This window comes from Ambystoma mexicanum, chromosome 2p (assembly GCF_040938575.1).
Source record: "Ambystoma mexicanum isolate Mex_15411 chromosome 2p, UKY_AmexF1_1, whole genome shotgun sequence".
Classification (NCBI taxonomy): Eukaryota; Metazoa; Chordata; class Amphibia; order Caudata; family Ambystomatidae; genus Ambystoma; species Ambystoma mexicanum.
The window spans coordinates 537,527,441-537,554,285 of NC_090923.1; the positions used below are offsets into that span (position 1 = coordinate 537,527,441).

General features: G+C 49.4%; 1 protein-coding gene across 1 annotated transcript in view; it reads right to left on the bottom strand.

Annotated features, from left to right (window-relative positions):
- Positions 1 to 13,679: 13,679 nt before the first annotated feature.
- The window catches only part of NUP210 (nucleoporin 210), a 1,233,892-nt gene continuing 1,220,726 nt past the window's right edge, over positions 13,680 to 26,845 (bottom strand). Inside the window, exon 40 of the mRNA XM_069643978.1 lies at positions 13,680 to 16,553. Within this exon, the coding sequence (XP_069500079.1) occupies positions 16,462 to 16,553 (92 nt within the window). The 3' untranslated portion in view covers positions 13,680 to 16,461. The remainder of the gene's footprint in view (positions 16,554 to 26,845) is intronic.

Genomic DNA, 26,845 nt, shown 5'->3' on the forward strand with positions numbered 1-26,845 from the left:
GCCTGGAATTGGTGGGTTTCAGCCATCCGTGCACACGAAGAGACACTCAGTTTCCCAGGTAGGAAGTCAAGAATAGGGCCCAGCTTACACCTGAGCTCCTGGTTGTAGTAGTGTGACAAAATGGCCAGTGCATTAGCTGCCTTAATGGTGCTGGCAGCCGTATAGATGATCCTCTTCCGAATTGCACCCAACTTCTTCCCCTCCTGGTCCGGGGGCACTATAGACGAGGATGAATGATTCTCAGAGCCTTTCCTGGGCACGGCTGAGAGCACAGAGTAGGTTGAAAGCTGGGACCTCAGGCACCTGGGGGCCGAGTCTGGGACTCTATTTCTTCTCAAGCATGTACTGCTCCGATTCTTCACCAGTGCTAGGCCTTCATACCAGATACCAGCCAACAAAGGAACGGACATGATGGCCCTCCACCTGGACTCGCGAAGTTGATAAAGGAACCCTTCTTTTTTCGTCTCCTCAGCTCAGAGGCCCTGGACATCATTGAATGGAAGGAGCCAACCACATCCGGTGCAGAGGCCCTGTACGGATCATCTGCGCCTCCTAGCTCTCCATCCGCTGGCACTAAGTCAACAGCCTCGTCGGTGTCCATCGTTGTATCCACTGTATCTGTGCCCGTGTGCGTGACAGGATCCTCTGTTGGTGTCAAATACTGAGGTGGGTGAGACGGTGGTGTTGGTTGGTGCCTTGGACCAGCAGTGACCCTCGACTTGTGTTTGCGCCTAGAAGAACTTCCGGAAAGCAGTCTTGGAGGACTTCCAGATGGAGCAAGACCCGATGTAGGCACCCCTTCTTTGCTGAATTTCTGATACCAGCATATACACTTTGAGAAACCAGAAGAAGTCTCACCCACTAGTCCCCGGGGATTTGACATCCCGGTGGCTAGGACATGGTCATCGCTTTTGGATCCAGTTCCTGGGGGTGGACTAGTGTGGGAGGATCAACTCGGTGAGGTGTCTTCGGGGAGTGAGATATCAGGTGCTGAGATGCGTTATCCCCTTCCCTATAACACCTTTACCCCATTATACGAGGTCGGATATTTAGGAACTCTACCCCTCCCCTTTTGCAACACAAACACTTTCACACGGACAGCCCACTATGAGAGAAAACAGATTAACACCCGAGCCGTATACCTGAAGTGTCCCAATACAAAGGTCAGGCGAGGTCAGGCAATTATTGACCATCACACACACCTGACTTCCATTAAGCATCCCAACACGGATAAAAGGCAAAGCACGAAAGCACACTCTGAGCAAGGCAAAGGACACGAGGAAACAGTTTCGAAACGGCAGCTGAACGAGAGAATAAAGACGGCAAAACAGAAGGGGATCGCAACGAGGGAAGTTCCCTTGACCTTTTTGATGAGGAACGTTACTTTCCTGAACCCTCGAGAATAGAAAGCGTAAGACCAGGAAACCAGGCTGAAGAATTCTGTATTGTGTGACGGAGATACCTGGGGCCCTCCCGCTTCAATAATGAAGGCGGAGAGAAGCACGAGCCACCACGGTACCATCCTTGGCTCTAAGAACAAAACAGCATCAGTGAAATCAACAAAGCCGGTGAGTTGGGGAGACCGATACAAGACCGGTCAGTGTTGAAGCCAAGGTTGCAAGCAGTAACATTGTATGGCGAGCTCTGGAACGAACCTTGTTAAAACGTGTGATACAGGACTTATGTAAAGTTAAACTGCTGATAAGTGATTGAACTTTCAAAGTAAGATATAATACCTTTGACAGAGTGGTCCGGCACCGCATGGGTGCTCAAGCGAAGGTCTCTGCAAGTTGATCAGGCTGATAAGTGGCAAAAGTGAAAAAGAGAAAAGGTTATATCAAAAACAGAATGAGTAATTGTAAATCGAAGTGGTCCTGCGACGGGTTGAGCAAAAGCCCATGCAAAGTCAAAAGTCTTTGGTTTTTGAAGTAAAGAAAGCTTGGAAAGGTAGGTAAAATGGGTCTGAGCCCGGCAGAGGGGGACCCCAGGTGAATCAAAAATTACCTGAGAAGTTGCATGTGAAATCCTAAGACGAAAGGAACTTTAATGTTTGTCGTGTTGCATCAGGCCCTCTGAAATAAGAGAGTTTGAATGTTATAGACTTTGGCACAGAAGGCCCTGATGTTCATGTTTTGAACTGTATCCTCGTGCTAGAGAAGCCAGAGAGTGTGCTAAGCTCAAGCGTGCCACCTTGTCCCGTGCTGAAAACGGTGGGAAGGGAAGCCAATGGCTTGAAAATCCTACCATAATTTCTTGAACACTTTTCTTTTTGCATAACATTGTTTCCCACACTATTTGTATTCAGGAGTAAGGATTGGCAATAGGTTTTATTTTGACAGACTTGGTTTTATTTTGACAGACTTCACTAGGACTGCGTTATTATTATTTGATGCTTGTAGCTTGCTCACATCTTTAGATTTAGGATCATATAGTTGTTTTTCAAACCCAATTGAAGTTCAATAAACACTCTTGAAATGTGATCACTTGTGTCTGTCCTACTGTTTGATACCATGCTTTCCTTACAGCAGCGTGGTCAGAATGTCCAACGTAATGTACCTGGGTTGAGGTGTAGAAGGAGTGAGAGGGGGAGGGTCCGGGACCCCACACACTACTGACCTCCGTCTCGGTCTATTACATTGACAGATCACATAGGATCTTTCATATGCCAATCTTCTCCATCCTGATGAAGGCCGATCAAGTAACAGCAACACAAGAACAGCTCGGGGGCCGAAACACAGTTGTGTAGACCTTTTCCGGTGTCACAACATTTCACCCACCAACAGTCCAGTCTATTGACTTGTACCTTATGTACTGCAATTGCACTATCGTTCCTCATGTTATCCCCCACAAAAGGACCATACAGATTGTAATTGCTGACAAACTTGTCCAAAAGAAGCAATTTTGTGACATGCATTTGTATACTGTTTTATGTACGTTGTATATATGTTATTGAATATCCTATGCTCCTTTCCTATGTATACGCAACTTATGCTCTGATGCATTAAAGTAGAATCACATGCAGCAGTCATTGTCACTATTTGTTCGTCTTTTGACTGTCAAGTTTTAGTGGTTCCCATGACCTTGCTCACTTGTATTATATAAATGTTTAGCTCCTAATAGGACTTCTTTTCTACGATTGAAGGTTTTATATATTTAAAAAGAAAATTGTGACTATACTTGTATGGTTTAAGTTACTTACCTGTAACTCCGGTTCTCCAGCATGGGTCTGGCATGGATTCACATGCTCATGAATATTCCCCGTCATCAGGCTCTGAATCCTCAGTAAAAAGAAAACAGTTTCACTTTAGCTGGAACACTTCATTTCTCCTATCAACCAATCACTGTACTCTGGGTCATACTGCCCTCATGCAATGACAGTCCTCTCCATAAATTCCACCCCTTCATCTTCAGATTTGGTAAGAATGTATAGAGGCAGTATGAACCAAGAACCACCACAGAGATGAAGGAGGGAGGGTTTGCATGTGAATCCATGCCAGACCCATGCTGGACAACAGGAGTTACAGGTAAGTTACTTAAACCTTCTCCAGCATGGGGTCTGGCATGGATTTGCATGCTCATGAATAAAGATTACACAGCAGTACATATACACACCACGGGAGGTGGCAAGGCTCAACAGAAGTAAAAATACTCACCCCAGGAACAGACTCACCTCAAGTGAACAGGTTGCGTAGCACCGCTTGGCTGACCCAGGTTTCTTCTCTGGAAACCCGGTCGACTCAGTAGAACCTTTTGAAGGTGTGCATGGACCTCCACTTAGCAGACCTACAGATATCGAGCAGGGGCACAGCAGAGAGCTAGGCCATTGTTGCTGCGATGGCTCTGGTGGAACAGTCTCTCGGCCGGCCTGGAAAAGGTCTGTTAGCCAGGTGACAGTGCATGATGCAGTCGTAGAGCCACCTGCAGATGGAAGCCTTCAACAAGGCATTATCGTGATATATAGGTCCAAAATAGACAAACAAATTAGAAGTCTTACAAAAACTCTTTGTGCGTGTCATGTAAAACTTCAAGGCAAAAGTAACGTCCAGTGGCTGCAAAGCCTTCGCTGGTAAGGACGGATTCGGGAAGAAGACGGGCAACACCAAAGGCTCCTTGAGGTGGAACTCTGATGTCACCTTTTGCATGAAGATGGGGTGTGTACGCAGCACCATCCTTGTAGCATGGAAGGACAAGTACGGCTGTTTACAAGACAGGGCCTGGATCTGCCCGTCTCGCATGGCCGAGGTGATCACCACAAGGAAAGCGGTCTTCCACAAGAGAAACTTTAGTGCGGCCTGATGCATCGTTTCAAAGGGGCATCCGATGAGCTTAGTCAAGACCACATTGAGTTCCCAAGCTGGAGCCGGAGCATACACTGGCGGAAAGGTCCTGAAGGGGCCCCAGAGGAAATCCTTGATGAGTTTGTGTGACCACAGGGAAGGTCTTCCTGGCATCCAGGTTTAACGGGATATGGCGGCCAGGTGCACTTTGATAAGAGGCGTGAGCCAGTCCAGCCTTGCCCATGGAAAGCATGTATGGGAGGAGCTGCACAGTTGTGACACCCAGAGGAGTAATCTTCTGAGCCCGGCACCACACGGAGAAGCACTTCTATTTATGGCCATAGCACATCCACGTCGAAGAAGCTCTGGCCTTGGCCACGATGTTCTTACATTACAATGGCAGATAAAAAGTCCAAACTCTAGGGCTGTTGGAGCCATACCCTGAGATCCAGCGATGCTGGGTCGTGATGCAGAATCGGCCCGCCTTCTCTGCCGAGAAGATCGTGAAGTAGAGTCAGCCTGATGGATGCGGCCGCCAACAGACATAGCAGGTCAGGATACCAGATCGGTCACGGCCACGCTAGAGCGACGAGTATCATCCTGCAATGACACCTGTCCGAGTGGGTTGATCACTCGTAGCAGGAGTTGGAAAGGAGAAACGGCATATAGGAAGACTCCCACCACGGGAGCGAGAAAGCATCCCCCATGCTCCTCAGCTGCAGGAACCTGGTGGCGAACCTCTGACACTTGGGGCTCGTCGCCGTCGTGAAGAGGTCGATCTGGGGCTGACCTGATTTTCTGAACAGAAGATCCACTTGATCCTGGCAAAGCTCCCACTCGTGGCAAGAACATAGCTCTCTGCTGAGCGAGTCTGCGATGGTGTTCTTGGTGCCCGCCATGTGAAATGGGACGAGAAACATGTCCTGAAGAATAGCCTAGCGCCACAGGGCCTGGGCCTCCCGGGAGAGAGCCAGTGAGTGCGCCTCACCCTGCTTATGGATGTAGATCATGGTGGTGGTGTCTCTGAAGATCCTCACCACCTTTCCCTTCAGTGACTACAGGAATGACCCGAGGGCCCAGAAGACCGCCCGAAGTTCAAGGACGTTGATGTGAAGGGTCTTTTCATCACGCAGCCAGAGGCCTCTGGTGTGCAACTGTCAGGTGTGGGCCCCCCAACCTTCCAGGGAATCACCCGTGGTGACCGTCTGCTGGTACGGAGGGACTTGGAAAGGAGCACGTTGCGTGAGATTAGGGTGCATGCCCACCACTGGATCACCTGCTGGAACTCCTCGCTTAGGGCGATCTTGCCCTTCCAAGTGCATAAGACCTACAGCTATCTTGCATCCAGAAACTCCGGGAGAGGCCCCATCTGTAGCCTGCAAAGACGGATGAGGTTGATTTATTTATTTTATTTCAATTTTTATAAAGCGCCAAAGGCACGTGGGCCTCAGAGCGCACAGAAAAATAACAGACAAACAACGAGCAGGGGTGAGAAGGGGGCGACAGCAAGGGAAGACATCATGCCTAGCAGCGACTTGTCGGTTTGCACTGTAGCCCACAGGTGCTGTACCTTCCCCCGGATTGCCATCACCCTCTCTTCTGAGGGAGACGACGGACAAGCAACCGTGCTAAATCGGGCACCCAGAAACACAGTAATCTGCGATTGCTCCAAGTAGGACTTCGGATAATTTATGGAAAATCCCAGATCCGTCAGCTGACGCATGGTCGTCACATGTTGGCTCGCCAGCACATGGGAGTGGGATCGGAGGAGCCAATCATCCAGGTAAGGGTAAACGTGGATGCCCTTGAGATGAAGATGTGCCACCACCAAGCACTTTGTAAATACACTTGGGGCCGATTTCAGGCCGAAAGGGAGCACCTTGAACTGATAGTGTCCCTGGACAACGAAAAGCAGGAACTTGCAGTGCTTCTGGTGGATGGGGACGTGAAAGTAGGAGTCTGCCAGATCCAGCAACACCAGGAAGTCGCCTTCCTCCAGTTGACTGAGCACGTGCTGCAACGTGACCACCCTGAACTTCTGGGACTTCAAGTACTTGTTGAGGCCTTTTAAATTCAGGATCGGCCTACACCCTCCTGACATTTTTCAGACCAGAAAGTATCTGGAGTATATGATATGATGTGGCATTTATAAAGCGCCTGCACACAAGTGTTCCTAGGCACGAGAAGACAAGGAGGGGGAAACAAAGGGAGGACAAAATAACGATCTTACAAGGCCTGGTGTCATTCAGATTGCGCAAGTGCGGGGAAGAGGAAAGGGGGAGAAGTGCCAGGGGGACGGGAAGTGCAGTTAACTCACAAGTGCAGTCAGCGGGTGGGTCATAAGTGCAGAGAGAAGGGACTGTAGGGTTGCAGATACAGACCCTTAAGTGCTGGGGAGCCCGAAGGCAGTCGAACGAAGGGCAACTGGACATGCAAAAGCCTGGGCCCGAGTTCAGAGGGTAAGCAGGTGTCCAGTGTGCAGAGCAGTCAGGTGCATCAGCAGGAGAGAGGAAGAGAGAAAGCGGAAGTGAAAAGGAAGGTATTGAGTTGCTTCCGGAACCGGAGGTGGTTCTGCTCAAGTTTGAGAGAGGCAGGGAGGCTGTTCTAGAGGGAGGCCCCAGCCGAGGAGATAGATCTGCCCCCAACTCTGCTTGGAGAAACGTCTGACCCTCAAGGAGTTGGAGGTGCATGAGCGGAGAGCTTGAGAAGGAAGATGTTTTGGAAGAGAAAGTTGGAGGTAAAGTGGTTGCTGAGGCCCTATAAAGCCTTGTGGATGATGCAGAGGGTCTTAAAGTTGATCCTTGCAGCCATGGGAAGCCAGTGAAGCGATTCCAGAGCTGGAGAGATGCGATCCCTGGGCTTGAGGAAAAGGACAAGCCTCGCAGTCCTGTTCTGGATAAGTTGTAAAGGTTGAAGAGTAGAGGCAGGACGATTTAGAAAGAGGCTGTTGCAATAGTCCAGCCTGGAGAGGACCAGAGCTCTGGAGACAGTGAGTTATTGGGGGAAAGTAAGAAAAGGAAGAATACCTCTCAGGAAGTGCAGCTGATAGTTTGACTTCTTAGAGACGTCAAGAGATGTGGGGAGAGAAGGAGTGGGTGGAGTTGAAGATGACATCAGAGTTCTTAGCCTCACAGGAAGGATCAGGACGAGGGCCCAGAGTGGGCCGCCAGGGAGAGGGAGGACGACAGGTGGGAGCGGGTGTCCCAATGAGGAGGATCTCAGTCTTACTGGCATTAAGGCAGAGATCATTGGTGGCGCACCATTCCTGAATTGCGGCCAGAGAGTCAGGTATGGGAGAAGAAGCAGAGGTGGCTGAGGGGAGCCGGAAAGAGAGCCGAGTGTCATCCACATAACATTGAAAATTGGAGCAGAAAGTAGCAATGCAGTGGGCAAGAAGTGTCAGATAGTATGCAGTGGGCAAGAAGTGTCAGATAGTACACTCCAGAGGCACTTTGCCACAGGCTCCACCGCCCCCTTCTTTAACAGGGCGTGGACCTCCTGTAGCAGCTGCACCACATGCTGCTCTTGTCGAGCCACAGGAGGAATACGAGGACACCTGCATTGGAACCTCAAGGTGTGCCCCTGCTTGAGAACATCCAGCTTCCATCTGTCCGTGGTGATGGTCTTCCATACACTGACGAACCCCACCAGCTGGCCTCCCACTGGGATGCACAAGTGGTGGCCCAAGTCTGTGGTTGGTTCAGACCTGCTTCAGCACCGATGCCCTCACTTGCTGGCAGAGTCAACGCTGTCCTCAGCCGCCATAAGCCTGTGAGCGGCCTCTGTACGCCTCTTGGGTCGCGGAGCGGGAAGGTTGTCTATAAGGAGGACCTGGTGGACTTGCCCCTTGAAAAACAAAAGGACGTCAAACGGCACTGTTGTAGGTTCCCCAGCGAACGAGCCAATTCCTGGCTGAGGTAGAGACTACGGAGTCGGGAGAAGGATCGGACCTCAAGCACTTGGGGGCTGCGTTGGGACCCTGTACTTCTCCTCGATTCTGTCCAGCTTTGGCGGCGCGGTGCTCTGAGTCTTCATTAGAGCCAAGCCCTCCTCCCAGACGTCTAGCAAGGGAACGGACATGATGGTCTTCAGCCTGGACTTGCATCATTGGAAGAGGAATCCCTCCTCAGTCTCTTCAGGCACCAGTTTTAAGAGGTATGAGGCCCTGGACATCATGGCGTGAAAGGAACCAACCTCATCCAGTGGAGAGGCCCTGTGGCGCTCGTCTGCGCCCAATGGTTCTCCATCAGCCGGTACGAAGTCATCAGCCTTGTCGGTATCAGTCGCCGTAGTAGCCGTATCTGGGCTCATGTGCGGTGCCAGCTCTCCAGTTGGAGTCAAATCGCGATGTGGAGATGGTGGCGTCAGTTGATGCTTTGGGCCAGCTGGGTCCTTCGATTTATGCTTATGCCGGGGTGGGCTACTGGCCAGAAGCCTTTAGGGGAGAGGGGTCTTCGAGATGGGGCAGGTTCTGGTGTAAGGGGAAGCCTCTGCTGGATCTCTGACACTAGTTTGTGGAGTGTCAGCAAAATGTCCAATGACATGACCTTTGGCTGAGGAGTGATAAGAGCGAGCAGTGTATGGTCTGGGCTGACGCGCCTCCTCTGGCGTGGGGGAGAAGAGGGCTCACCCTGTTGCGACTCTCCCTACAGACACGATTCCACGACCCCATCGTGGTCTGAATAATAGTCCTTAGGCAGATTATAGTTGCCTACGTCGGTGCTTGTATAGATATGCACCGGTTTCTCTGGAACGGCTTGTGGCCCTGCACCCTTCTTACGGTTAGCAGGAGGGATCCTACCCTTTCCCTTCTCCAGAGACTTATGGAGCGGAGTGGTGAGGGGAGTTGTCCCCATCCCTGGGGGACCAGTTGCCTTAGCCAGCTTACATGCAGCCGCTTCACGCCATGGTGGTAGGGACACTTGAGGAAAGGCTGCCGCCTTGACATTGGACACCACCCTCGTGGCCAGGCCCCCCCTTTGACTAAGATGTGATCGTCATCGACGGGGTGGTCACAGGAGCCTTCGTCGACTGAGTCGGGCTCGTCAACGATGAAGTTGTTCTGTGAGGCTGAGCAGTCGATGGATTCGTAGACTTAGATGATGGCATCACCAAAGGGGGCAGAGAAGGGCCACCTTTACATCCCTCCTTCGTGGTTTTTCCCGCCGATGGAAAATTAAGCTTGGAAGGAGTCAGGGACTTTCTCTCAGAGGGTGCACCCCTCACAGGTACACTCACCATGGAAGTAGTTGGTGATGGCGACCATGCCCTCCCCCGAGTTGGGACCCACAGCCAACCCACTGGGAGTAGGGTCATGGAGCCTGGCCTTATTTTGGATCCCCAAGGGTGGGGTACTCTCAAAGGACTTCAACCTCTTTTCTGAGGGAGTTCGGTCCTGGGTCCTGTCGGTCCTGGGTGAGGCATGACAGTGCCTGAAAGCAGAGTCAAAGGCCTTGCCCAACATGAGCGATACTGCCAGCCTGCTGCAGCGATCCTTCTTTATTTAAAAAAAAAACTCACAGCAGATCTTGCATCCCTCCTCATCATTGTCCGGATGCAGGCGATGAACATTTATGGTGTTGTTCCTCGACATACACGTTTCTCAATCCACACTTAGCGCAGAGTTTGAAGAGGCACCTCTTCTCTTTGGACACGCTGGAAAGGCGCAAAGTAGGCCCAAGCCCGGGTCATCTCACAATTTCGATGGAAGATCTGTCATGTAGGATGATGTTTGCCAACAGCGGGTTCCCATTGCCGGTAATCGACCTTCGGTCAAACGAAGCAAAAATCGGTAAATAAACTCAAGAGATGAAAATATTGCTTGGAGCAAGAAGAGACCGCCCAACAGTGAAGTGTGCGGTAAACATCTGAATATGGCCACCAGGGGTGAAGCATAGGGAAAGGACTGTCATTGGATGGAAGCAGTATGACCCAGAGCACAATGATTGGATTAGAGGAGAAATGCAGTTTTCAAGCTAAAGTGAGACAGTTTTCTTTTAAGGATTCCCAGCCTGATGAATCCATGCCAGACCCCATGCTGGATAATATGTAAAGTTTTTAACTGTAACATTAATAATACATTTTCTTTTAAATGTAATTGGCTGGGGGCAGTATGACCCAAAGAGACAGTAAAAGGCTATAGAAGTGACAAGCAGTTTTAACATTAAAGCAAGACTGCTTTAATATTACAGGGGATTCCCAGCCTGACGACGTGGAATATTCATGAGCATGTGAATCCATACAAAACCCCAGGCTGGAGAACAGTGGCGGCCTGCCTGAGTGTTCTCCGTCTCCTCAGAGGGTGAATATAGTTTGGCCCTGGCAGACTGGGACATCATCATGGCAAAAAAACAAAAGTGGGTAAGCATGAAGACATTGTGAAGATGCTTCAACCTCCAGATAAAGCTAAATAAATCAGAGACAGCTAAATAAATCAGACACAGTCTAAGCTCAGGTACATGCTCCGAACACCTACCAGGGTTTACCATCCCAGATGTCTACCAAGTCTGACTTGCAAGATATGCTCAGCGAAAACAAGAAGGAAATCCACAACAGCACGGCTGAGTGGTCTCACAAAATATCAGCACTTGATAAGCGTATGCTGGAAGCCGAAAGAAGGGTCAATGAGATGGAGACTACAGTGTGTGTGCTGTCGAAAAGTGCTGGAGGCCTGCTGTGAGCACCTTGAAGAAAAGCAGGACAATGCTGAGCATCGCTCTTGAAGAGATGCATATCTGAAGGGTGCCTGTGGGGGTCCAGGAGGAGGATCTCCTCGAGTTTGTTAAAGACCTTCTATTCCATACTCCAATTGCCCGACGACCTCACCTTGGAACTGGATGGTGCCCATCGTACGCGACCTAGGGTTCCTCCACGCCAAGGGGAACCTCCGGACGTGCATATTTTCCCCACAAAGAGCGCATAATGAGAGCAGCAAGGAATAGTCCTGATTTAACCTTCAGAAATGCTTGGATCTGCGTTTCAGAAACTTGCTACATCGACCCTGCTAAAGTGGAGAGCACTGCGTCCAATGACGCAATGGCTGCGAGACAAAAAAGTGATCTACAGATGGGGTTCCCTACCACGCTGATCTTCATAATCAATGGGAAAAGATGGGCTATTAGATCAATGAAGGAGGGGAAACAGTTGTTGAGTTCGGAGGGAGAGGAGCTCACACCTGGGGAGGCGATGCTGAACCCGTCCCTCAACTCTCAGGGCCTTCCTCACAGTGGACACATGTTTGGAAAGCCTGGAGACTGCAAGGCCCATCTACGCGGGACAGAAGTTGCAAGGATCGACCCACGTGACAATCTGGAGTGATCCGGATGTTTTTTAGTACCGTTTCCCGCCTGCATCTGCACTGCTTTAATAATGGCCTGATTGCCTATTGAGGAACTGTGAATGGGGGGGAGGGGTAGAGTTCCATGTGCTATTGGTGCATGCTTCCTTCCAAGTTAGGAAGTCAAACTATGCATGGGGTGATGTATAGCTTTTGATTGTAGCATTTAATCTGTTTGGTTTTGGGGATTTGGGGCGTGGGGTTTCTTCTTAAGGTTGTGAAAAACAACCGATGCTGGCAGAATACCATTGCATTGGGTGAAAATGGATTCTCCTGGGGTGGAGACCCACTCAGTTAGCGGCACACATTTACATTTATGTCATTGACCTTACCTTATGTGGGTGGGGGTGATGTGATTCATATGGGTTCCTGGAATGTCCAAGGGCTGAATTTCCCCATGAAGAGGAGATCTGTTCTATGGAAATGAGTAGATCTGTCTGTTGTAAACATGTTTTTGCAGGAGAGCCACATAACAGAGAGAACCAACTGTAAATTGTATTGCTTTTTACCCCATTTCTCGCATCAACAACAGAAAAAGGTGTAAGATGCCCCCATTTCAACACATTAATTGCAAATACTCTCGGGGGACAAAACACTCCAAACCGCCCTGCATTAATTAAGGCCCCCTCGCTATGATCTGACATTCAACTTTGTGGGAAATGTTCATGCCCATCCCCTAAAAGCTTTCACCCGCCCATCCTTTCCAGCATTAAAAGCTGCCCAGCCACAGGTATTTGCAGAGCCGGCCTTAGGGCAGGGCAGGACGGGAGTCCGCCCGGGGCACCGTAGTCCTCCAGGGCGCCAGCTCGTGGGAGACTTTCAAAGGCTCCCCCGAGCTGGCGTGGTTGGAGAAGTGTCATTTTGAAATCCCGCAGGTGCAATTAACAATAGGGTGCAGGCACCCTATTGAGATAATTACCCCCCTGCTCCGGCACAGGGGTGATGCGATAATCATTTTAAGAGGGTGCCGCAGCACCCTCTTTTTAAATGTGCCGGCTCCCGTAAGCTCAATTAATTTAAAAATGACACTTCTCCCACCACAAAAAGAAACATTCGGTGCCTCCACCCCCCAATTGACCACAGGCGTGGCAGGATATGGGCGCCAAATTGTTCTTTTTCTGCCCGGGGCGCTGCTGCCACTAAGGCCGGCACTGGGTATTTGCATGATGTAACTGGCCGTGCGCAGTGAGGGTATGGCATGTTTGGGCAATTGCCTAACTCACCATGCTTCTGTGCTAGGAGAAAGATGTAAAGTTAGATTAAAAAGCGTACTTACAACATCTTTCAACTAGCGCAGCAAGCTGCACGCCACTGTGGCTGCATTATCAACCTCCGCATTGATCATGCATGGAGGCCCAGGCCGACCTGCGAGGTCATGGCGTGCCATGCCCTGCTTCGAGGAGTTTGGGGCCCATGGGTGCGTGGCTCACTTTTTTGTTTCCCCCACGGACCCAGACATCTGCTGCCAATATAATCGTGAAAGGCTTTAACACTGAAACCATTTTCGGGTGACAGGAATGAGCCGCGTTTCAAAATGACTTGGCAAAAACCAATGTGGTAAATATCCAGAGAAATGTCTGGAGTGGGCAAAAAAAGGAAATGATGCTAATATGTAAACCAACTAGGTCAGATCATGCACTTGTGCTGCACACAATGGCTACGATGTAGCTGGCTCTTGAGTTACACACCCACTAGTGGCTGTTCAATGATTTCCGGATCCAGTCTGACATAGGCACAATTTCAAAAGACAATAAATATGTGGAAGGTGCGTATCTTGGCCTTATACGCCTTATTAGAATAAAGACCTCAAGAGACATCATTTGATGCTAAAATAATCCTTTAGATACATTTACTTTGTACAGAAAGCGAATGGGTTAAGCGCATTCCTTTGACATTAGTCAGCCCTGCTCTTTGCAACTTCAAATCCTGGCACGGCTGGCTCAGCCCTTCAGCTTCTAAGTGGGAGGAATCTAGTTTCAAGTGCAGTGTGTGATATTTGTGTACCCACCTCAGCTCATGTGTTAACGACCTTGGATCAATCAATAAAGAGACGCACTGCAGCAAAATTCTATCAAACAGTCTTGTTGCACTTTATTATATTTACAACCATTTGCCAAGTTTCACCCAAACTGGCATGAAGGCACATATCTCCAGCTACCACAAGCATTAGAAAGTACATTAAAGAAACAAAGGAATAGTCAAACATTTTTCGTTTGTCACAAAAAAAAGTCTGTAATGTCTTTATGTACATTCACAATCATGTATTTCAAGTTTATACAATCTCCCAGGTCAGTCCACTGTGGACCTGGGAAAAACATTGGGCATGATTAAAAGAAACACCCTTTGCATTCGTGGAGCCACCCTTTTGTTTGCTTATTATTACAGAATCAGACAATTCACAGGATAAAACAGTGTAGCTTTCAGTGTTGGACATTCCAAATCAGCAGTTTCCATTTGATAAAGGAACAAGCAGTTGTTGATTTCTCAACACAATTGACATTTTGCCACATGACCCACAACGGTGCAAGTCATTCTGCCACAGAATGTTGTGTGTGGCCAATGACCGCCAACTAAACTCATCAACGCCGGTACTTTTGTCACCAAAGCAGCCTCAGGGCTGTATTGCCAGCAGGCCAGTGTACAGAAATGAATCGACGAACGCGCTTTCACAATGCACGTTGGGACATTGGATATTAAGAGGCTCAAATTGTGCGCAGGTCCAACTCTCACTTTTAAAACAATAACAAGTTTTCCCAATATAACGATAATATGATTAGAATCGCCATCATAAAACAAATGAGCTTTCAAGTCACCAGTCTAGTTAAACAAGAAACATGTACACTCTAGTCGAGATACAATATATGTTGAAATGTTCACACAAACGAAAACAAAAAGACACTCCTGTGACAACAGTATTTACATTCTTCATGAAGCTCTCCAGTTACTAAAACAATAAAACGACAAAGCATTTGTACCAAACAAGAGCCACAATAATACTTTTTCACAAAACGATTATTCACAGTTAACTGCATTGTTATACACTTTCAACGGCCTCATTTTGGATGGGTAAGTACATAAAACAGGTGGCTAAAGTTGCCCGGGGAAGTCCTCCTACCTCCTGACCATTTTGGTTACATTTCCGTTTGGAACATGTCCAGCGCTTGTCTCGGCTTCATGCGGAATAAGCAATGACATCTCTGCCCGCACGTGACTAAGCAGCCAGAACTCATGGGGATTCCATGCAATGACGGCCGCCATGTTTGTACATGGTCGCTGCCATTACCGTTCACCGCCCAGCACCCATTCATGCAAGACGGGAAATGGCACGGTAACCAGTGGCACATAATTGGGCTTTGTTTACCACCACATACGGCAGATTGCCATCTGTTTTATGGGAGAGGGGGCTACCGGATAGCACCGTCCATACAAAATGAGGTCATGAGTAGCTATGTTTTTTTCTGAATCACATTTTTAGGCTCACATGTAAAGAATAGTATTAATCAGTGCAGTCAATTCCTGAGATGAATTCATGACAACCAAAGCAGACGTAAAATGCAGCTTTCTTAAACATGACCTCCTATCCAGATCAAACACATGGGTGCCTCCATCCCAAACCACATCATATATATTTAAATACAAAAATGACACTTGTTTTGCTCTGCCAAAGTCGATAACTATAACCAGACACAAAAGTAAATGGTCACATTTCAATCAATGATGCATTGTTGCCAATTAATAGTACTATTATAACGTTATTACCAATGCTACTGGTTCATACAAATTGGCTAAAGGGCATGATCATAGAGTCAGAACGGCATTTCAGAAAGGTTACACGATCACCAGTAGGTTAGAGAGAACTCTAGCCATACACCACACAGCAGCTTGTCCATCTGCACTACAATGCAGCAGGAAGCCATTTTGTGCTGCTAACCGGAGTACACTTGGGCCCAATCATTGTCACTTGCTATCTTTCTTAGAAAGGGACTTACTGTTGCAACTTGCTATAGACTGGGCGTTTGGACTGGTCCAGGCTGACCGATATGAAACTACAAAAGAGGATCTCATTGGCAGGGTTAATAGTGAAATTCCTTTGTACATTTGGCTCTTAGTTTGTACTGGTCTGACTCTCCTTATACAGCAACAAATTGTGCCCCTGGAGACTGTTTGGAGGGCAAGCAAAGGCCACCATAGCAATTAAAACGATGCATTTTATTACACTGCACTATGTGGCAAAAATATGGAGAAGAGCAGTGGATATCTACACTGCGAGTCACTGAGCACCCAATTCAGCAACTGGAGCTGCACTGAAACGGAAGTCTGAAAGCGCCCTTCCCGTCATAAAGAAGGTACTGTACCCAGCTCATCCAATACCAAAATGTGAAAAATGTATAAAGGCTAGGCACAAAGAAAGCCATTCTTGGCAGTTTAATTTGAAAAAAGTACTATACTTGGGGGTGAGGTGTATATTAAATGGATCTGTTCTGGGTAGTAAAGCTTCAGTCGTTGCAGCTATTTTAAGGACGGGATGCTACAAAATACAAATTAAAGAAAGCTAAACAAACCACAACTGGCCCGAGTTCTTTGGCAGCAGCACAAAAAAAACGAAAGCATAACAAAATAAAAAAAAAATTGTTCACTTAAAAAAGTACCTTGGACTAAATGAAAAAACACCCACAAAAGGAAAGCAAGAGGTAAATACGAAATGCCGAAAGGCACCAGCAGGATCTCACACCTTTTCTACAGCTTCACAATAAGTGGGTATATTAGGTCTAGAGGCACTAGGGCTTTTTTTCACTTGACATGCCCTTTTTTCTTTGTTTCTTTACTCTGGCTTCTGTAACAAGATGCTTATGAGCGACTCCACAGTTTCGAGGGAGAGCTGCTCTTTGGACTGGCCGTCAGTGGGTTGAAATAATTGGCAGGCGGTGTATTAGAGAAACCTGGAATCAAATAAATAAAATGTTGTTATTGTGGGGAAAAAGCAATGCAGATGCAAGAACGTTTAATTACCAAGTATGCCCTATAATGGCGCAACGCCTCTAATACGTTGGAATTCTGTTTCTCTTCCTGCTAAAATACCTTTTACCCCCGAAATTAATCTAGCAGCTGGAACCCATCAAAACATCTTTCTCTTTTTCCAGTGTAGCAGATAGTTTATCTAGAAAACAGATAGTGCTTAGGGTCAGGTTTGATTTATTTATGTGGAGTTTTTTTTGTATAATTACATTATTCACTTCGGAACTCTCAGATACACATAAAGTGCATGATTTCAAATATTTAAATAGGACATATACGTAACGTTCTAAAACTACCCCCCACATGTATTACTAACGGCTCCAAAGCCGCTGCTTTATGGACAGTGTGGATTTTTTGAATCGCACAAATGCATATACACAGTGAATAAAATATTCAACGCTCTGCCAGCATTTCATTGCTATGCAGCTGCACTACAACGCTTACATCACGAACCGAAAAAAAAAATAGAGATTCCAATCAACGGGTAGCTAATGAGGCCAAACCTAAAACATTGTGTATCCTTTATAAATCATATAACTTCAGCATGCTCAGGTGGGTCAAGAGAGAGAACATCTTTTTGTTTTCGGTATATGGGAGTGAAAATGAATGCAACAGTTGTGCAAGGATGAGGGTTGGCATAACGGGGACATATTCAGAGCCCGAGTGTGTGGTTATAATGCCTTGTATCTCGGTCTTTCAGGCTCAAGCATTTGGTATTATTCATATTGGGATACTTCTTTCAGGGTCATGCAATAAGCATGCAGTGGGGATTTATGGCTATTTATGCCCATTGATCATTGCCAACTATTGTTGACAATTGCCAGACCATTGTCAACTATGGACTAACAAAGATCAACTTATGACCAGAGCGATCCCCTCCAACCATAGTTAACAATTATGAACCATAGTCCACAATTAATTGAACACAACCTCCTAAACCAATAAAGGAAGCTTAATCTCCACAGGTCACCTTTCTTCCATTCTCTGAACCAGCTGTGAACAACCATGTACCCTTTTGTAAACATTAAAATCTCCTACAGGGCTTTAGATTTTAACAGTATCCTATGTATCTTTTCAAATTTCCCAATACTCTTCAAGAACCTGCATGTATCATGCCAGTGTTCATTCGCGCCTTACTCCATTACAGCCTTCTTAATCCCCTAACTCTATAATTTCCCGCCTTTACTATTCATCGGGCAAACATCTCGAATGTTGTTTTCTTAAAGGCTCTACTTGAACTCCCTACCCAGTAAAAGCAAACAACTACTAAAAGGAATGGCATTATTATCACTATTGCATGGTTGTATGGGCATATACCATGCTGCTATACAAGCCAATCCTCCAGATTTAGGCAGGAGACTTCTGATTTTTAAATACAAAATGTTACTATATTTTACTTTCTCCCTGCTACAATAATCGCTACCCCAATCCAATAAAAAAATTATAATCTTTCGTCCTGGCCTTTGGCAAAGTGAGTGCCCTTCTGACCCCTCCTCCATCTTGTTTCCATCTCTGTCTTTTCTTTCTCCCTTTCACTCCCTCACTTTTGCCCCCTGCTTTCTGGCTCTGATCCTCTGCCCACTGACCCCGTCCTCCATCTCTGTCTTTGTTTTCTCTCTTTTCACTCTCACTATTTTCATTAGCTTTCTCGATGTGATCCTCTGCTCTGTGACCCTTGCACTCCCTCTCCCAGTCCACCCAACCCCCTCCCTCGCCCGTGATTGTATGCTTCACCTGTTTCACTTGCAACCAGGACAGTATTTCCAGCAGCGGGCCCACGTGAACGGGTCCTGTGCATTCCGTACTGGTCTTTGACAAGGCGAGTGCCCCTCTGTCGCCTCCTACCCCCTTCTCCATCTGGTTTCCATCTCTGTCTTCACTCTCTCCCTTTCACTCTTTCTCACTTGTGTCCCCTGCTTTCTCGCTCCAATCCTCTAATCACTGACCCCCCTCCTCCATCTTGTTTCCATCTTTGTTTTCACTCTCTCACTATTTGTCAGCTTTTTTGCTCTGCGTCTTCCTCCCAGCCACACTCCTCCCCGATTGGCCTGCCTTCTGCCCTTATAAACGGCACATAATGCGTCCTCCACCTTTCGGATTGGTTAAATTGCAACTCTGCCCTCCCGCACTTGCAAAGCAGCTAGCGTGCTAGCTCTCCCTTTGTCCGCCTCCCTTTCCCTGGCACTGCTCCCCGATTGGCCTGGCAAGGCCATTTCTGACCTCCCCTCAGGGCAGCCTTGCCTGGACAGCTCTCTGCTAAGGGTCCCAAGGCAAAGGGCAGCTCCTACAAAAGCAGCTCCAGATCGTGTCTGCGAGTGTTAGCCAGGGAAGCAAGAAGGCAGCAGCCGTCAACCAGCAGTGACACACACTTAGTGTGGTGTGGACAGGGGCGCAGCAATGACTGCACCCCTCAAATCTGCTCCGCCTCTCTCATTACTCCTACCTCACCCTAAAGCTAGCATACTGACACACGTGTTAGCCCACCACGACTAGGCAGACTGTGTAGCTTAGCCACCTCTCTCATCTAGATGGACTGTGTCCCAATTGTACCAAGTTAGCAATATCTCGCATCTGGTCCAGGCAGGAAGAAATGTATAGTTACTCACTATGGTGACTAACATACTCTTAGTCCATAGTCCCCTTTCCTCCATACTGTAAGGGCGTCCCTCGCGAGGGACGGGAGACAGAACCTTTTTCACCACACAAATCTTCTTCCCCTTTAAATTTAGAGGCGTGCGGGGGCGCAGCCCTGGGAGCATGCGCTCGCTTGACTGCGCCCACCGGTGCCACTCCTCAGTCCCCACTGACGCGTCGACAATATTCAGCATTGCCTGATGACACCAGTATTATTAGGGGGGAGGATGGTGGGACGTATGGAGGAAAGGGGACTATGGACTAAGAGTATGTCAGTCACTATGGTGAGTAACTATAAATTACTCTTACACCCCGCCCCCTTTCCTCCATACTGTATGGGCGATTACAACTGAATGTAGCCCCAGGATGGAGAGGAGACCCTCCTTAAGAAAACAGGTTTCTTAGAACCGCCTGTCCGAACGCTGCGTCTGACCTAGAGGTGGCGTCCAAATAGTAGTGCTTACAGAAAGCCAATGGGGTGGCCCAGGTAGCTGCCCTGCTGAGCTGCCATGGCAAATACCGTTGGAACGCGATGGGCGTGGCCTTGGCTCTGACCGAATGGGCATGCAAGTTAGCTGGCACTGGTTTGTGCTGCCCCTCATAGGCCTCCTTGATGGCCGCGACCTCCCATCTTGCTATGGAGGGCTTGGAGGACTGATAACCGGGCCTTGACCCACCAAAAGTGACAAACAAGACGTCCGACTTGCGGAAGTCCTTGGAACCGTCCAGGTAGTATTACAGCGCACGTCTGACATCCAGACGACGCAAGATCCTCTGAGGCTCGTCCTTGCGGCCAGCGAAGAAAGTGGGTAAGACTAGTTTCTCGTTGAGATGGAAGGAGGAGGTCACCTTGGGAAGGAACGCAGGATGCATTTGCAGGACGACCTTGTCCTTGTGAAAGGTGGTGAAGCCACCAGAGTCTGGATCTCGCTGACTCTGCGAGCTGAGGTGAGGCCCATGAGCACAGCTGTCTTTATGGTGACCAGCCTGATGTCCGCGGATGCCATTGGCTCAAAGGGTTTGTGCGCCAAGGCGCCCAACACAACATTAAGGTACCATTTACTCTTATATTGGTTCCGAGTAACCTTGCTTCTAGCGCCCTGGATGATCTCTAGGTTAGCCTGAGATAGGCTCAAGTGTTTCAGCGTGACCTGCTCAGGAACCACGCTGCGAGGGCTAGTTTGTGAGGAGCAGGGTGGAGTACGCTGTCCCCCTGCTGGGCCAGGAAAGGGGCTGGGCCCAGCGGTAGGTGAATGGGTGGTCTGTCCGATAGGCTGAATAGCTCGGAGAACCACAGTCTCGCCGGCCACCAAGGAGCTATCAAAACGATGCTGAGGTGCCAGGAATCCTTTATCTTGCAGATCACACTGTGGACCAGGGGTGTGGGTGGGAAGGCGTATGCCGTCATGTCGTTCCATTGTATCTGGAATGCGTCACCCAGGGAGCTGGAGCCCTGCCGCTGCCAGGAGGCGAACTTCTGGCATTTCCTGTTATCCCGCGAGGCAAAAAGATCCACCTGGGGATGCCCCCACCTGAGGAAGATCTCCAGTACCAGGTTGTTCAATTGCCACTCGTAATTGTCCACCCCCAGTCTGCTGAGCTTGTCCACTTCCAGGTTGAATTCCCCTGGTAGGTGGACAGCCATGAGGTAGATGTTGTTCTCCAGAGCCCATTCCCACATGCTGACTGCTAGGTTGCACAGCTTAGGGGATCTGGTATCCCCCTGCTTGTTGACATAGTACATTCTGGTGCAGTTGTCTGTCTGGATAAGAACTGTCTTGCCCTCGATAAGTTGGAGAAAGTCCTTGACAGCCAGCCATATGGCCTTCAATTCTAGCCAAATGATGTGGGACTCCTGCTCCTGCCGGATCCAGAGTCCATGGACGCTGTGGTTGCCCAGGGTGGCTCCCCAGCCCTCTAGGGAAGAGTCCATAATAACTGACCTGAGGGACCAGCTGTCGGCAGGGCTTGCCCTGCCATAGACTGTAATCCACGGACCACCACTGTAGGTCTGAGTGGAGAAAGGGAGGAATGCTGACTGGCTCCGCTTCGGAGCCCCTCTCCTGATTCCATGAGGATGCGAAGTGCAGCTTTTATCTCCCCATCCTGAGTCTTGTGTGGGGTACGGCCAACAGGACCGCTGCCATAAGACCCAATAGGTGTTGGTAACACAGGCACAGGTCACTGGCCTGGAGAGGAAGTGAGCTGTGGCTCACCTGATGGCCGCAATCGTGTCCTCTGAGGGAAAGACTCTCACGGAGCTCGTGTCCCAGGTGAGGCCCAAAGTCAGGCTCAGCGTGGGCTGCAGCTGAGACTTCTTGAGATTGATAGTGAACCCCAAGTCGTGGAGCGTGTTCATCAGTGCAGAGGCAGTATGAACCGCTTCCGGAGAGGTGGCCCGGACAAGCCAGCCGTCCAGGTATGGGTAGACATGGTGGATTTAGGCCTCGGGAATGGCTGCCACTGCATTCATTAACCTGGTAAATACCTTGGGCGCCGAGTTGAGGCCAAAGGGTAGCACCTTGTATTGGAAATGGCAGCCCATGATCCTGAAGCACAGTAAGGAACGATGTGGCTGCCCATTCGAGACATGTAGATAAGCGTACTTTAGATCCAGGGAGCAAAGGAGAAACCCTTGGCACCGACTATCGACGAAGGGTCCTTTATACCGCTCTCCAGGTCCAGATTCGAGTCCATGGCACCGATTTTTGATGCAGACCACGGCGATGACCAGGAGGACATCAATCCCATGTATACAGGGTCGGGAGGTGTGGATTTCTTCGCCGACCAAGCAGACCTGTTGGCATTATCTCAAGGATTTCACAATGCAACAGCCTGGAAACATCTCTAGATGGGGAACCTCAGCAAGCTCAGCTCTACACCTACATCCACACTTAGTTTTGGGACCTAGTAGAGAGGGTAGTTGACAGCCTAGGTTTTAAGTCCTCTTCAAAGCGTGTTCAGGGCTACAAGATGACGGACATCTTGGATGAAGGTCCTGTGACGGAGCAGAACATGCCACTTAATCCAGCAATTGCGGACCCCCTAGCCTCTTTGTGGCAAGATCCGTGCTCCATTACCCTGGTCAACTAACTTTAGGGGACGTACAGGCCGGCAAGAGGAGATACAACTTAACTGGCTTCTCACCCTTCTCCGGAAGGGCTTGCTGTACAGGCAGCCAAAATCACCAGAAAGAGTGTGATTGTGGCTGCCTGGCCAGCCTATGTAAAAACCTCTGGCTTCTCCCCGAACATCCAGAATAGGCTACTGGACATGCCTTTTGAGGTAGAGTTTCAGCCTGATTCTGAAAAAGTTTAAAGAGTCTATATTAGCCGCAAAATTGCTGGGCCTAGCTCCGCAGCCAGCCAAGTTTGCCTTCAGCTTTGCCTCGAGGAGCAGAGGCTACAAGAGCCATGTGCCTTGCAGCAGGGAAGCGCAGCTCCCACAGGCCAGGCAGGGGCAGAAGCATTTCTCGCATCCCGGAAGGGGCAGAGGGGCTTCCGGAGGCTAGCAAACAGCAGCGGGGGTGGCACTGCCCTCTAAGCAACTTTGATTTTCCCTCCCATGACTTGCCGGCTGGTGGACGGTTGGCAGAACATTGGCCACAGTGGCAGGATATTACTTCAGATGTCCGAGTCCTGCAGCTCCTTTGCTGGAGTGGTATGCCCTTCTTAAGAAAACCACCGGACAGACCACCACCGCCTCCGCAACCAGCATCCGCTGCACCTTGCGCAAGATGGCCCTCGTCCTTTCCTCCGACGAGAGGCCAGAAGCGCCACTGTGTCGAGCTTTGCTCCCAGAAACAGTGGGACTTGGCGTAGTTTATGGAGAATCCCAGGTCCGTGAGTAGTTGGACGGTCCTCGCCGTGTGCTCCGCGGCGAGCTCCTTTGTCTTTGGTCGGATGAGGCAGTCGTCCAGGTAGGGGTAGACTTGGATCCCCTCCAGGAGCAGCCGCGCCGCCACCGGTGCGAGGCACTTGGTGAACACCCTGGGTGCCAACCTCAATCCGAAGGGAAGGGCTCTGAACTGGTAGTGACGCCCTTGGACCACGAATCTGAGAAACCTTTGGTGTCCCTTTAGGATGGGGATATGGAAGTAGGCATCCTCCAAATCCAACGACAGGAAATCGCCCTCCTCCAGCTGACCCAGGACGTGCTGGAGGGTGACCATCCGGAACTCCTGTGCCTTGATGAATTTGTTCAGTCGTCGTAGGTCCAGGATGGGACTCCATCCTCCTGTCTTCTTCTTCACAAGGAAGTATCCCAAAGCCTCTTTGGGACAAGCTCAATGGCACCTTTCTTGAGCATCGCCTTTACCTCCAAGAGAAGTTGAGGGACGTGATGTTCCTACCTGTCCACGGGGGGAACGCGCGGGCACTTCTTTAGAAACTCGAGCGCGTGACCCTGGCCCAGGGCGTCCAGCACCCAACGGTCGGTGGAGATGGACTCCCACACGCTGAAGAAGTTCGCCAGCCGGCCTCCCACCGGGATGCTTCGGTGGGGGCCCGACCCCACGGCCGGTTCAGTCCTGCTTCGACGAGGCTTTGCCGCCTTTTCCTCCCTGGCGACGACAGCAGGGTCCGCCCGACTTGCCTCGTCCCCTGTAGGCTTCCTGTGACGACGAACGGGCTGCTTGACGGTAGGTGGAATATCCGCCGCCGGAACCTTTGGAGGCACCCTGCTTGCCTCCGGCGCTCCGAAAGGGCGGCCGTTGTTGCTGGAGAACACCAAGAGCCCGGGCCGTCTCCATGTCCGTCTTGATGCCTTGTAGGGAATCGTCCACTGTTTTCCCAAACAGGTTGCTCCCGTCGAATGGCATGTCCAAAACTCTGGTCTGCACGTCCTGCCGGAAGTCCGTTGCCTTGAGCCATCCACGCCGTCTAAGGCACACGCCGTTGCCCAACTGGCGAAAACCAGTGTCAGGGATGTCCGTCGCTATCGTAATGGCGTGGTCCGACGCCACTTCTCCTTCCTGCAAGAGCTCTAGGGCCTCAGTCCTCTTGTCATCCGGTAGGAAGTCCAGCAGGGGGGCGATCTTTTACCACAACTCCCTGTCGTAGCGGGCTACGATGGCTAAGGCGCTTGCAGCCTTACTCGTCGTCGCTGCCGATGAGATGACTCTGCGTCCCATTGTGTCCAATTTCTTTCCCTCACCGTCCGGTGGGGAGGTCGACGTAGAGGCCGAAGCCCCCCGCTTTCTTCCTGGCCGCCGCGGAGACGACCAAGTCCGGGGTCGGCTGTGCCCGAAGGCACAAGGGGGCCGCGTCCGGAACCCGGTACTTCTTCTCGTACCGATCCCTTTTCGCAGGCGTTGTGGATGGGTTCTTGAGAAGGGCGAGACCCTCATCCCAGATATCATCCAGTAGAGGTACAGCGAGGACCGTCTTCCTCTTGGTCTCGCGCCGTTGATAAAGGAAACCTTCCTTCTTCTCTTCCGGGCAGAGCTGGAAAAGCTTGGATGCCCTGGCGTTCATGGCATGAAACGATCCAATCTCGTCGGGCGGGGAAAAAGCGCGAAAACGCACTACAGCTCGAGAGCAATAGCACCAGGATCCCAACACATGAACGTGCGGTAAAAATCTGAAGATGGCTGCCAGAGGCTGGGCTTAGGGAGATGGCAGTCATTGGCTGTGGTCAGTATGACGCAGAGATCAGTGATTGGTTACTACTACGAAAGACAGATTAGAAACAAAACTGATACTGATTTTTCTTTACCGAGGATTCCCAGCCTGACGACGGGGAATATTCATGAGCATGTGAATCCATGCCAGACCCCATGCTGGAGAAAAGAATATTTTTCCCCGTTTTGGCTTGCCAAGTGTCGTATGGTCAGATAACAGCCCGCATTTTATTGCAGCCGTGATACTACAGATTTGTGCAGGCCTACAGATTGATAAAAGATTCACTCGGCCAGATACCCGATGAGTGCTGGTCTTGTGGAACGCCAAAACGGTATTTTGAAGAATAAGCTCAGTAAAATATGCACAGGGAGTCAGTTGAAGTGGCCTGATGCGCTGCCATTGGCTTTATTGTGTATGCGTACCTCTGTGCGGGCAAAGACTGGACTCTTCCCCCTATGAAATAGTGATGGGGAGACCAGCAAATGTTTGGAGTGCCCCACAGCCTAAGAGGTTACGAGAGATTGAACACCCTTTGCTCATTACTTACTGTAAACTGTTAACTCAAAACTTGCATTTAATTCATCAGCAGGTGCAGGAGGCTCGTCCTGTCAGATATACCGGTCCAGGGCATTGTCTGCAGCCTGGAGACTGGATCCTCACCAGAAATTTTGAACTTAAGTCTTCACTTACACCGCGATGGAAGGGGCCTTACCAGGTCCTCCTGGCAACACAGACTGCAGTCCGAGTGGATGGTCGCAAGTCATGGATCCATGCCACGCATACGAAAAGAATGCCGTCCCTTTTAAAAGAGCTGCCTGATCCGAACGCCGAAAAAGAAACCGCTGCACTCGACCACAAAGACACCATCGCCAGTTCTCTGCCAGAAGTGCTTCCTAAGCCTGAGAAAGGGCATGGGGAGATTGCAACAAGGATCAAAGGGCCAAAGGTGCCTCCGCCTTGCCCGACTGCTGCCGCATCATCACTCATTGCATCACAGGCTGACACTGGAAATGAAAATGCATTATTCATTGATCACACAGTACCTGGAGCGATAAGGTACAACCTACGTTCTCGAAACCGAAAGTGATCTGATCTACGTATTTGTTTTGCCTCTATTCCCAACACGGATGAAATGGGAATCAGAGGCATAGGGAAATGGAGCGTATGAGCTGTATCAAATTGGATCAAATTGAAAGCTCTGAAACGCGGTTTCCTGGTGCTACCTTTGGAAAGTAAATGGCCAATGCGAGCCTGTGCGGACAAGCGGGGAGGCATATGGTACCAATACAATTGATGCGTGCCCTGGCCTTTTTGGAGTACTGTGCAAAAATCACATAAGATTGCTCTCAATTTATTAAGCATGCTAACTGGAACTGGCCTGAACGCTTTGCTGCTACTTGTCGCTTTGCTGTTTAACGTGTGCTGCTGGGAAAAATTTCTTTGTGACGAACATTGCCGAGATAAACATTGCAGACAATGCCTATACTTACTCCTGCTCCCTCCTGCACCAACGCTGATATTATAGAAATAGAGACTAAACGAATGCCCAGAAGAATTTCTTTTGGGAAACATGTGCTAATAATTAGGAAACCACTTTGCATCTTGATTACATTGACCTCAATATTTTGGTATTTGGAAACTGTAAATACTCTCTCTTTTGCCTGCTACCAATGCCCCTACCACAAGCAGCCCAGTACTTGTGCTCTCTTATACTCTCCCCTCACAAGAAGAGAGTCACAGAAGAGGGTGTGGTAATAATACATTGCTTTTGATTATGAATATGACTCATGCTATTCTGAATGGATCCAACTGCTGGGTCTGCTCCCATTTACCGCAGCATGGCGGAAAAGGAATGTGATGGTATGTGCAGCCTTAACCACTTAACAATGCATGTTATGCATCATTGGGTGCACTATTTTACAGAAAGTGGAACAACAGTGATACTGGTCAATTGGATGGAA